Raw genomic sequence first — 11,676 nt, 5'->3', positions numbered from 1 at the left:
ACAAACTTTGTATTTATTACCTAAGATGGAGTAGCTTTCAACAAATAAGCAATTTCCCCTTAGGGAGCAATAGAGTATATTCTATTCTATTCTATTCTATTCTATTCTATTAAATGAACTATATGTGCAACTATATGACTATTGCAGAGAAAATAACAAAATATTTTAATAAAAACAGCTCACTAGATCATTACAATTTTTTTCCTTTATAGGAAAATGTGTGTACAAGTTTGCACATTTCCCAAATGTAATTAGTATTTAAAGTGGTAAAATTGTATGGATGTATGCAGTGCCTTGCAGTACATATTCCCTTACTTTTTCACATTCTGACAACTTAAGTGATGGAAGGATAAGAATACATATTTCTTTTTACAGTTTTTAAATAAATCATTTATTATTTTAATAATAATATGAAATATTAAATAACATACTATTTATGTTTAAAATAAATAAAAATCGGATCAACCCCACTGAGTCCGTATGTCGTAAAACCATCTTTGTGTCTCAGTTCTACACAGAATTATGTTGTTTCATAACAGTTTGCCAAACTTCAGATCAAACACAAACCTGTAAAGATATTACAAAATGTAACTTAATGTTATACATCGATGACATGTCATTGCATGAACCAATTATCTGCTCGATAATTTTAGAAAATGCTGTTAGTGACGCTAAACAACGGGAAGGACGTAACACGTTACGAAACAAGCAGTTTCGGTAAACATCGTCATTTTCCGTGAACGGTTAAGGATGGAGGAAGAGGGACGCAGGCTTCTCGAAGAGGGAATAAGAAAGAAAGTGATAAGTCCCGGAAAAGGAGACCTGTCGACCTTCCCTAATGGAACCAAGGTAAAAAGTACACTCTCGGAGCAGGAACGGGTTGTGTTTTGGGTCTAGACGTTTGTAACCGACTCCGACGAAGCACGCTAGCAACCAAAATGCTACCAGCGATCACATCTCTGCCAAATATTCCGAAATATTTGCTTCGGCGAACATTATACAAAACATGCCAGACATATACTCATAACCTGTAGACTTTTCCGGGGAATAATGTGTTTGAAATAAATAACTGTTTAATAAATATATATTAAAAGCCTGATTGATTTTCATCTGTATGTTTTTTTTTTCTACCATGATAAGCTAGTGGGAAAGACAGACGTAATTATGGACGCTGATTCGTTGGCACGCCATGTCAATTACTTTCCCCACATTGTGATTGGTCAGAATGCGATGACGTCAGGACCCTGTCTAGACCTGTCAGAGAGGGGCACATTTTTGTGTTGTTTGTGGCAAAACTAAGCAGTCAGCTGCCCTGATGTCTCAGAGGTTTTAACCAACCTGCCTGTTCGTGTTTGTTTTTGTGTCAGGTCGTCTTCCATTATCGCACCAGCCTCTGCGACGGCACAGTACTGGATGACTCCAGATCCATGGGCGGCCGCAGCAAACCCTTGGAGCTCATCATGGGCAAGAAGTTCAAACTGGCTGTGTGGGAAAGAATAGTAATCACCATGAGGAAAGGCGAGGTCGCAGAATTTACCTGCGACACCAAGGTAAGAGTTCTAGTCATGTTGGTGATGCTGCAAAACGATGCATCACTCTTCATAGCCTTAAACTTTTTCACATTCATTTGTGACTGACTGACGCACATGAATGTGAAGCATTAGGAAAATGACACAGAATATTCCACAATTACCTAACATCTGAATTGATTTGTATGCTAACGATTTTATGTGGCGGTATCAGAGTAAAGGGGGCTGAATACAAATGCATGACTCCATTTTTAGGTTTTATGTAAAAGAAAAATAAATAACAAAAAACATGCATCTTTTGCAGTTCACAGTTGTTAACTGCTTTGTGTTGGTTTATCACATAAATTTAAACAAAATATATTGACATTTGTGGTTGTGAGGTGCCAGAATGAGGTGGGGATATTTTTTCTGTAGCTGTGCTGAGATGTTGACCTTTTTCAGTGCGGATTTGCTTATTTTTGTCTTGTCTGTTTTCAGCACACGGCGCTATACCCACTCGTGTCCCAGTCCTTGAGAAACATAAGTGTTGGTAAAGACCCTCTGGAGGGCCAGAGGCACTGCTGTGGTATCGCTCAGATCCACTCCCACCACTCCTTAGGGCACAAAGATCTGGATCACCTTCAGGCTAACCCACAGCCTCTACTGTTTGCCATCGAGCTGCTGGAGGTGAGCCAGCAGTGGACAGTATCTAGTCCTCACACCTTTTATTAGTTAGTATGGGATGCACATCATATGCAAATGTGTGCATATCTAGTTTCCTAGATTTTCCAGTAGATCCATGTTTTATTCTGACCTAAGGGCATTTATTGAAAGCTGCTTACTTCGTCTTCTCCATGTTTTTTTTTTTTTTTTACTAATGTCTGTTTCCAAAACCCCCATGTTTGTATTTTTTTCATAAAATAAATAAAAAAATTTTTTTTATTAATTTGGGGAATACTTTTTAAGTAATTTTTTAGAATACTGATTTGATGTGTCAGAATATTTATGTTTTTTGTATCGAACCGATGTTTATTTGTTTGAAATTGCGTAAGGCCACTTTAAAGCACAAACCAAAGTGCTTAATGCAAAGAAGAAAAAAAAAAGAATGAAAACCTTAAACATGAGACGTAAAATATTTAAAACTGAATGACAAAAATATTAGTAAGAAAACCTGATATGGATGCAAGATAGTAAAATAAAACTTCTTATTCTAGATTAAAAGCTAAGCAGGGAAGACAAATTTTTAAATGGCTGAGGCGTTTCTGAGAAATGCCTTGGATGCAGCTGTAATCAAATCAAAGTAACATGTAGAAGAGATGAAGCTTCATGAGAATCCGGTCGTGCTCCTGCTGACGTCTCTGTCTCTGTCCCAGGTCCTCCCTCCCGGCTCCTTCCAGCTGGACATGTGGGCCATGACTGACAAAGAGAAGCTGGACTCTGTGCCTCATATCCATGAAGAGGGAAACTCGCTGTTTAAACAGGGCAAAATTAAGGAGGCTACAGAGAAATACTACAATGCCATTGCCTGCCTCAAAAACTTGCAGATGAAGGTTTGGGAACAGTTTAGTTGGAACCTGCTGAGTTCGCTGAAACTAGAGTGAGGTTTGTGACGTGTGTGTGTGTGTGTGTGTGTGTGTGTGTGTGTGTGTGTGTGTGTGTGTGAATTCTGAATCAATCTGCAGGAGCATCCTGGAGATGAAAACTGGGTGCAGCTGGACCAAATGATCACACCGCTGCTGCTCAACTACTGTCAGTGCCTGCTGCTTCAGGGCCAGTACTACGAAGTCATCGAGCACTGCTCCTCCCTGGTCTTTAAATATGAAGGTAAAGTTCTGACAAAGTTCTGACCATTTGCAAAAACACTTTTTTCCAAGATGAATAGTAGCTGATTCTGTGTAAGAAATCTTTTTTTTCTTGGATATGTTTTTATAGATGTGAAATTGTAATAGATGTTTCTTTAAAAAAAAAATTCTTTGGAGGTTTCATATATGTCCTTGGGGCATGTAATGTTAATATACTGTAGTTCATATTAACATTTTTACCAAAACTTTGTCCAGGTGGACATTGCAAGTACTGAAATTATGAAATGAAAATATGTAGGAACCCTGGTACGTCTCATTGAGTATAAAAGTATGTTAATTTATTATTTTTAATCGTCAGATCAACATGTTGGATTTATTTACTTAATATATTGATATCTACAGCTAATTGTCTCCATTAGTTCAGGTATGTTGTAGGTGTTAATATTGAATAAATTGGATCATATGTTCCAATAAGGCTTGTTTGTCATAATTGGTTTAATTTAGTGATTCTTCTTTGCCCGCCATTTTTAACCAGATGTTTTTCTCAAGTGGCCTTCAATTAGTTGAAATTAGCAAAAAGTTTTGTTTTAAGTAATTGACTGCTGAGAACAAAAGCTGTATCACCAGTGAACTGTAACATTATGTCGAAGAATTCACTCACTGAAATGGTCAAACAAACTTCACACCAGAGAATAAATAAAACATTTGTTTTGACTGAATAGCTCAGGTAGTTTTGACAGCTCGCCTCACGTGCACTTATATTTTTAACGCCATTCCTCCCAGATAACGTGAAGGCCTTCTACAAGCGGGGAAAGGCTCACGCTGCAGTGTGGAACGAGAAGGAGGCTCGGGCAGACTTCGCTAAAGTCTTGGAATTGGACCCATCTCTGGAAGCGTCGGTCAACAAGGAGGTGAAAGCCATGGAGGAGAAACTGCGCTCCAAGCAGGCGGAGGAGAAGGGTCGCTACAAAGGCCTGTTTGACTACAAAGCGATGCCAGCTGCAGCCACTACAGTCAGTCCGAACTGAGTTTGGCTTCTGCATTCGCTTTTCATCAACTAGTATGAATCTGAAGAACTCCTCTTCTTTCTTTCTGCAGGGCTGAACCCTGACACTGATCGAGAAGAGGATGCCAGTGGATTGAGATGGAACAGCAGGAGAGCGGTCCTGCTGTTTTAGTTTTGTCTGTGCACTTCAGCCAAACATGTCGCCAATTTGCTCCTCTTCAGGTTCACACACAGGCACCGGAAGCATTTTTAGCCGTACTCCTCTGAATTCACGCTGCGTAAATGTGAAGCCGTGGCTCTGTTTGGAGTGTCTGTAATTTCCTGCGGAGTGGCTAATTCAATGCTGCATATCTTTCATTTTAAGGGAACACCTTATTTATTTATTAGAAAGCCATTAACTGATTCAGAAATGTTTTAGTTAAGGATTTGCTCCAGGTGATGAGCATTCAGATTGTAAACCTTAACCTTTTTTCCCCCCGTTTCTCCAGAAACTAATATTTTTTATAGAATAAGACATCTTCCCCAGCATTTTCACCAAGTATGTCAAGCAGAGACCCTTTTATGTCATTGTCAGTATCTCCAATCCTGTTAGATAAACTTTGTAATAATTGCTCACAATTAGTAAATTGTAACTTCATACAGATGCTCCTTTTCAGTTTTGCTTATATGCACACACCTTAAAGTCTAACTACTCAAGCACTAAGTTCTTGTAGAAGAGACTGGACCTTAAGCCTCACTGGTTTGTGACAATCACTAAATTGAAATTATCTCCTATATACTTATTTCATGTATTGAATTAAAATATTTACATTTAGTTGTGCTCTTGATGTATTCAGCAGACACTCAGCATCTTTGCTTTGTCAGCTGCTTTGGAGAAGATGTGCTTTTCTGAACTGTTAACAAGGTGGTGATAATGTAACTGTAAATAAATTTGCATTTAATCCCCAATCTTGGATTTGTTTTTGTCTTTTTAAATATTCCTTAATCAGATTGCTTCTCTTAAAACTGGGAACGGGATGGGATTAAACTATGCAAAGGTTTTTAGAAAAGTTTCAGGTTCAAAACCAGACAAACGGTCCATCTCTCAAAGTCCCTTCAATTAGATGCCAGAAAACATACAAAACAAAAGAAATAGTTTTTCCTCTTATTTAATTAAGATATACATACTGAATTGCAAAAATCTGGTTTACAAAATTTCCTTGCTAACAAAATGACTCGATGTAAAAGGTTTGTGAGAATGAGGGAATTCTAAAGTGAGCTTACTTGACAGTGAAGATTTTCAAATTAAACAAAAGACAGGTGCAGTTTTAACATTGATTGTATCATTAAAAAAGCCAACTTTCCAAGTCAACTTACATTATTAAACAAATGCATTTTACCAGAGGTTTACCAAAATGACGAGCTTAAATTTCACATTCTTACAGTAGGTACAAAATTGGTTTTGCATACGCCCCACATGTTGTAGAAAGTGTAACAGTAACATAATTTAATGAAATGTATCAAATATTGGAAACGGGAACACAATGCTCCTAGAAACGCTCACAAATAAAGCTCGGGGTGGGAGGATGAGCTCTGGTTGTAAAACATCCAACCAGGATCATGATGAGGACAACGGGTCAGGAGGGGATTCTTTTCCAAAAGGGTTATGTGCGGGCACTTCTCTCGGTTTCTGCGAGACACTCTCTGACCAGTGCACGGGCGTGGATTATACCTGAAAGAGAAAACACAGAGCATCCAATTAAACGAGAGGAATACAACGAAGCTAAGAACGATTGTTTGTGATGCAAGATTTGCATAAAACAAGAAACCTAAAAAAATGTATTTTTTTTTTACAACGTGCCACAATTCCTATAATTAAGAATGCTACAGAGTTCCTTCTTCAAAGCAGAAAGCAGTATTCTTGTGGTTGCAAGATTAAGTCATTTTGCAAAGAAAAAAAGTCAAGCTCCAGATACGCAGGGCTGGAAATGTATAGAATTGATCCACGAGCCCCGAATACAGAAAGAAAGTGCAATGCGTCCAAATCGATTGCAAGACATTGTGGTGTCAGATCTTCTTTCATAGTGCAGATTGAAAACACAGTCAAACTGCAGCTGCGGGCATTGATCAACTCTTCATGACACCCATCCACATTGACAGAGCTGACAGCATCAAATACCTCTCTTTAGCCTCTCCATTGCGCTCTTGCTGCCAGCGTATGTAGGCCTGATCTCACGACTCATCTCCTCGATGACAGACAGAAGCTCGCTGTAGGTGGATCCCTGGGACACTTTGACAGGCTGGTGGAGGAAAAGGAAGAGGCGGGAAAAGGAAAACCCATCAATATTTGTCGCTGTTGTGAAATCATACCACCAATCTGCAATAGTGAAGCAACTAAAGTGGCTCTGTGAGGCTCTTCAACAGGACGGGTAGTAATTTATAGTCATGTTTTGTTTTGACCAGACGATTAAGAGTTGATTCAGAATTCAGTTTAAAAATAAAATAAAAAATAAAATTGAACTCTAGGTAAAATAAATAACAGAAGCTAACTGTAATCACAACTCACATTAGTAATCATAGGAAAGTTTTGCCTGTTGCATAGATTTAGCCCAATGCAAGTGAGTAAAAAGTCAAAACAGAAAAGAGGTAGAGTTGTTGTTTTTTTTTGAGTGGAGATGAAGACGGACCTGGACAAAGCCCATAGAGGGGGGACCGAAGTCACTGAAAGCTGGTCTAAAGTTGGATGACGACGGGAGTGATGGAGAGGGAACTGAAGACCCTGTGTGGAGGAGAGCGACACAGACTGTTTATATCAAGCTTTGCCATCACCTATGAGAAGGAACATCCTTCTCCAACCCTAATAAGATTACCTTAAAATTATGAAAACATAACAGTAGCCAATTGAAATCACATTCAAGCCGTCTTGTACCTGGCGGTGTATGGTTGGAGCCAGACGGAGCGGGAGCGATAGGTTTATAACTCATGGCGATTTCACCAGGCAGCTCCAGGTATGATGTGCTGCTTCCTTCAGTCCCGTCAACCCAATGCTTATACAGCTTTCCTGGTGGCAATGAGCTCCTAAGAGCTGCTGCAAAAACAATTACACACAGCGAGAATAAACTTTGCAATCCATCTCTATTTTTTTCTTTAGTAAATTTTCAGGTTTTACAGATCAAGACTGTAAATTTCACTTTTTAACATTCTAGTAACTTACAGATGCTGCAATTTTAACATTAACACTTAGTCATGCAGCTCACAAACTAAATGATTCACAGCCAAGCGCAGTCTGACTCTGACTTGACAAGTTCATTTGTTTCTTGCTGTTAAGATAAGCTGCTGGTAAACAATAAATTTCAATCTGTTAAATCAGTGATTGTTAGCTGACCTTAATTTAAATTGTGGTATTTGTTAAATTCTGGTAAATTGTGATATTCCACTAGTGGAATGTTAAAATGTGGTTTCTTTTTTAAAAAGCTCCTTAGTGCTTCTGCAAATGGCAAATAACTATTTTAATATAAGAAAAAGCATATCTGATAAAAGCAACCACAGCTCATTGCTCCCTCCCACTGCTTCATGATTTTTTTTCATCTCAACTCCACATGTATGTTCACACAATCAGCCAATATCAACAGCTGATATAAATATAAATATTGCTGCTATGGACATTTCACTGACCTTTCAATACCTTGGAGAAAACAACCACAACTTTGACTTCACCACTGATTTTCTGTTTCCGTTAAACTCCCCACAATCCTACAATCCTATCACTCTATCAGATACCATATGACCAACCCATTCCAATCCAGAAACATACGGTAACAAGATGGAAATAAATATCGATGTTAATTTTGGTCCAGTTTTATTACCGAATGTAAAAAAAAAAAGAGACTAATATCAGTTGATATCAATGTTGGTACCAAGATACCATGCATCACTAATATGGAGTATAGATATACATAAAATTTTAATGCCTATATAGATAGAGGTTCATCAAGCATCATCAGGAAACATTACAGGCTCAGCAGTAAACTGTTCATAATGCATCTACTGATGCATTATGAACTGAAAAAAACTCAACTGAAAAAACTCAAAGAGCATTTTCAGTATCTCAGGCAGAGGATTACCTGCTGTGTAATGCGGTTATGAGACGACAGAGAACATTCTGAATCTATTTCACTGCTAAACTGTGTGAAAGTACTTAGAGAAATGGCTAATTTTGTTTAAAAAACAAAACAAAACACAGGGACTGTTGAGGTTTGGATAATTTTGTCTGCCCTCACAACAACATTGAAATCTGTAGGGCTATGAAGACGGGACTATTATTATGAAAAGCGCTTTCTAGGAAGTGTATGGTATGTTGTGTTAGGCTAAAGAATTTTTATTACTGTAAATCATAATTAGTATCAGTATTTATATTATATATATATTACTGACATTATAAGTACCATTCACTCCCACCTAACACTGCTTTTATCGTCTCTATATCTTTATTCCAGACCCGTTTGGTCTTTGTCTAGGTCTTCATGACCTTTATTCACAAGTTCTCTAAAAACTCAGCTGGGAGCTTCACAGATTAACTAAATCTTTTATGATAATAAATTAGACAAAGCTCAACTTTATTTACTAGTTCTGTGACTTCAGGAGTAAAGGGATCTTGATATACATTTATATATTTCACACTCTGCCACTTTCGAATTATTAAAAGTTTTGAAAACCATGAGTCACAAATATGTGATACTTTGCCTTGGTCAGTAAAATAAAAAGAGGTTTCTATTTGTAAGGTGATAAATTGTAATAATGTGTAAGGGAAATACTTTTTTTTACATATCAATGTATTAAAATGCTACTAAAATGAGAGATAATCGATATTTAACCGTTACAAATTTCATAACTTTAAAGTTACTACACATAATTTAAAAACAAAGAATTATTTTTACTTTAAAAAGATGAAAAGAAATACAAATACGCCTATCTTTTATAACTTTAAACTCTTATGATCTGTCAACACTTTACGCAGCCTTTATATGTCACTATAAAGAAACAATTACAGCCATGACTGTACATGTGTGACAAGTTTAAGTTTTTCAGTCGTTTTGCTCCCTTTAAATCTGGCTCTTTGTGTGTCATATCTCGGATTTCACGCAGTCTTTCTCAGTTCTGAATGTGACAGCTCTCGGGTCACCAGCACCCGCGGAGGAAAATTACTGAATGAAACAAAAGCTGACGTTAGCTTTAAGACGAAGGTAACGTTAGCAGGATTAGCATTAACCGGTTAGCAAAACAACACAGGGGAAACAAAGGAGAAATAAGGGCTATAAGTACAAAGTATCACCTTACACGACCGGCACGTTTATAACAGTTAGCTATCCACACATGTAAACTCCAAAACGGGCTAAAAAAGATTCAAAACAAAACTATTTCTTTACCTTTCTATGAAGAGCTGAAATCTTTAGTTGGACGTGAACCTCTTCCGCTATGTGTGAGCATGCGCACAAGCGAAGTATAGTGTAGTGTTTTTTCTTGTTTAGCGCGATTTGATTGGTTGCTAGCGACACCTATTACGTTTGTTGGTAACGGCGTCAGTTTTAGGCGTAAAACCAAAAACAAATTTATTTCAAGCAGCTTGAAGACAGTTATAACTATTTTGTTAACAGTGAAACAATAATACAATAAAAACTGAATCTAAAGACTGTTACCCGTTCCACAAATTTGATTTCCTGTCACTTTGTTGCTGTTACACAGCAATTTTCATCATTTAAATAATTAAAATTATTTAATACACTAAGACATTACTAATACTACTATTATTACTACTACTACTATTGTTATTGTACCAACAACGACAACAACAACAAGAATACTGCTTATATCTTATTCTTACTGTCAAAGAGGGTCTAGTTCCTATATATAGTAATTTGGAAAATAGATCTGATACACTCAGGATATGTCAGAAACAAGAAACAAACAACCAGGCACTCATTCACTATACCCAAGGGCAATTTAGATACGGGAACCAACTATCATGTTTTTGGAGTGTGGGAGGAAGCCGTAGTACACCTGGAGCCTATTAAATAAGAAGAAAGGCTGTAAATGACTTAATGGATGAGCATTGTTGTGACAATGTGCTGAATGCGTAGTGCCAGAAAGAGCAGGAGCCAATTTCAAGGCTTCGAATTGTAAATTTAATTTGTGTTTGATATAGCATTTTAATAACAACTAAAGGTAATTACTCATGGGGGGATTGTGGCGAAGGTGTTAGAAGTTTGTTCTGTAATCAGAGGGTTGCCAGTTCACATCCCTGCTCTGTCTGTCTTAGTGGTACAAGTAGGTTGCCACCATCAGCATGTGAATGTGTGGTGAATTACTGAATGTAGAGTGAAGTGCTTTTGGGGTCCTCTGGACTTAATAAAGTGCTATGTAAGTACCATTGCCATTTGCTTGTGAGTGCACTTTTCATAAAAAGCAGTTCTGCACATACTCTCTTATATTAATTCTAATAATATTCATTAATTAATCCTACCTGTCCGCTTCGGCCTTGTGGGCTCATGGCTGGTGCTTGGTACTATATATTTCTTCTGACCTATAGTTACTTAGTTATGTGGCTCATATACAAATTTGAATTTTGCAACATTATATGCCAAGTTGCCACACAATTCATTTGACTTGATTGAACAATAATTTACAAAGCCCTTTTCATCATCATTATTTGACGTCACTCATCATGAGCTAGTTTTTGTGAAGAAGTTGTAAATTTTTATACATTTAGCTATGTTTGTTTCCATAGTTTTCCTCTTTTTAATTTCATCCTTCTCTGAGCTAGCCTCTCTCTTTCTGTTTTCCCTCTTTTAAACATTGCTGACCGCATCTCCAAAAAAAGAAAATAAAAAACAAACAGGGAGAGCAGCATGCATGGTCAATCCTTTGTCATGACGGTACATTGGTCTGAACCCCCCCCCCCCCCCCCCCCCCCCCCCCCCAAAAAAAAGTAAAAAAAGAAAAAGACAGTCGGCTGTTGCGGTCCAAACATCAGATTGGCCCACCAGTTATTGTCCAGGTTTTCCCAAATAACCTGTCTTGGAGTGTTTACTGTACAGCCTCAGACACCTTGTAAGTTTTTGTTTGTTAAATTAGTAGTGGTATCACTTTAGGAAAGGAAAACAACTGAAATCATAGAAGAAACTCTATTTTTAAAGGTTGTCAGTCACTATGTCTTATGTTACTGTCAAAGTTAGAAGCCAAAGATATGTTAATATTTAAATACTACCTTAAGACAAAATGGCAGCACTTAAAAGCAATTCTCAAACCCACATTTTTGTTGTTTTTTTAATTTGGGTACTTATGATGGATCCCAGGTCAGCTTCTATCTGCGTGCCTCAATAAC

At 37.5% G+C, this 11,676-nt stretch overlaps 2 protein-coding genes across 3 annotated transcripts; one reads left to right on the top strand and one right to left on the bottom strand.

Moving 5' to 3' along the window:
* Positions 1 to 693: 693 nt before the first annotated feature.
* Positions 694 to 5,264, top strand: aip (aryl hydrocarbon receptor interacting protein). Its single transcript, XM_028018260.1, has 7 exons — positions 694 to 849; positions 1,368 to 1,550; positions 2,007 to 2,195; positions 2,882 to 3,058; positions 3,191 to 3,332; positions 4,094 to 4,323; positions 4,409 to 5,264. Exons 1-7 carry the CDS (start codon positions 751 to 753, stop codon positions 4,412 to 4,414), a joined length of 1,026 nt encoding a protein of 341 aa, XP_027874061.1. The 5' UTR covers positions 694 to 750; the 3' UTR covers positions 4,415 to 5,264.
* A 184-nt stretch (positions 5,265 to 5,448) lies between these two features.
* On the bottom strand, positions 5,449 to 9,844 carry cdk2ap2 (cyclin dependent kinase 2 associated protein 2). 2 transcript variants are annotated; one of them, XM_028018261.1, is made up of 5 exons: positions 9,722 to 9,844; positions 7,225 to 7,383; positions 6,983 to 7,074; positions 6,475 to 6,595; positions 5,449 to 6,027 (listed from the first exon to the last, which is right to left on the bottom strand). In XM_028018261.1, exons 2-5 carry the CDS (start codon positions 7,277 to 7,279, stop codon positions 5,960 to 5,962), a joined length of 336 nt encoding a protein of 111 aa, XP_027874062.1. In that variant the 5' UTR covers positions 7,280 to 7,383; positions 9,722 to 9,844; the 3' UTR covers positions 5,449 to 5,959. The 2 variants fall into 2 exon arrangements, with proteins under 2 accessions (XP_027874062.1, XP_027874063.1); XM_028018262.1 differs by having other exon boundaries at positions 7,225 to 7,380; positions 9,722 to 9,779.
* Positions 9,845 to 11,676: the final 1,832 nt, after the last annotated feature.

Source organism: Xiphophorus couchianus, chromosome 5 (genome assembly GCF_001444195.1).
Source record: "Xiphophorus couchianus chromosome 5, X_couchianus-1.0, whole genome shotgun sequence".
Classification (NCBI taxonomy): Eukaryota; Metazoa; Chordata; class Actinopteri; order Cyprinodontiformes; family Poeciliidae; genus Xiphophorus; species Xiphophorus couchianus.
This window is presented reverse-complemented; position numbering and strand designations above follow the sequence as displayed.

Coding starts and splice junctions, on each gene's coding strand:
- aip (XM_028018260.1), top strand. CDS start 751: ATGGAGGAAGAGGGACGCAGGCTTCTCGAAGAGGGAATAAGAAAGAAA. Junction 1,551..2,006: donor AATTTACCTGCGACACCAAG/GTAAGAGTTCTA, acceptor GTCTGTTTTCAG/CACACGGCGCTATACCCACT. Junction 2,196..2,881: donor TTGCCATCGAGCTGCTGGAG/GTGAGCCAGCAG, acceptor TCTCTGTCCCAG/GTCCTCCCTCCCGGCTCCTT.
- cdk2ap2 (XM_028018261.1), bottom strand. CDS start 7,279: ATGAGTTATAAACCTATCGCTCCCGCTCCGTCTGGCTCCAACCATACA. Junction 6,596..6,982: donor CCTCTATGGGCTTTGTCCAG/GTCCGTCTTCAT, acceptor TTCCTCCACCAG/CCTGTCAAAGTGTCCCAGGG. Junction 6,028..6,474: donor AATGGAGAGGCTAAAGAGAG/GTATTTGATGCT, acceptor TTTCTCTTTCAG/GTATAATCCACGCCCGTGCA.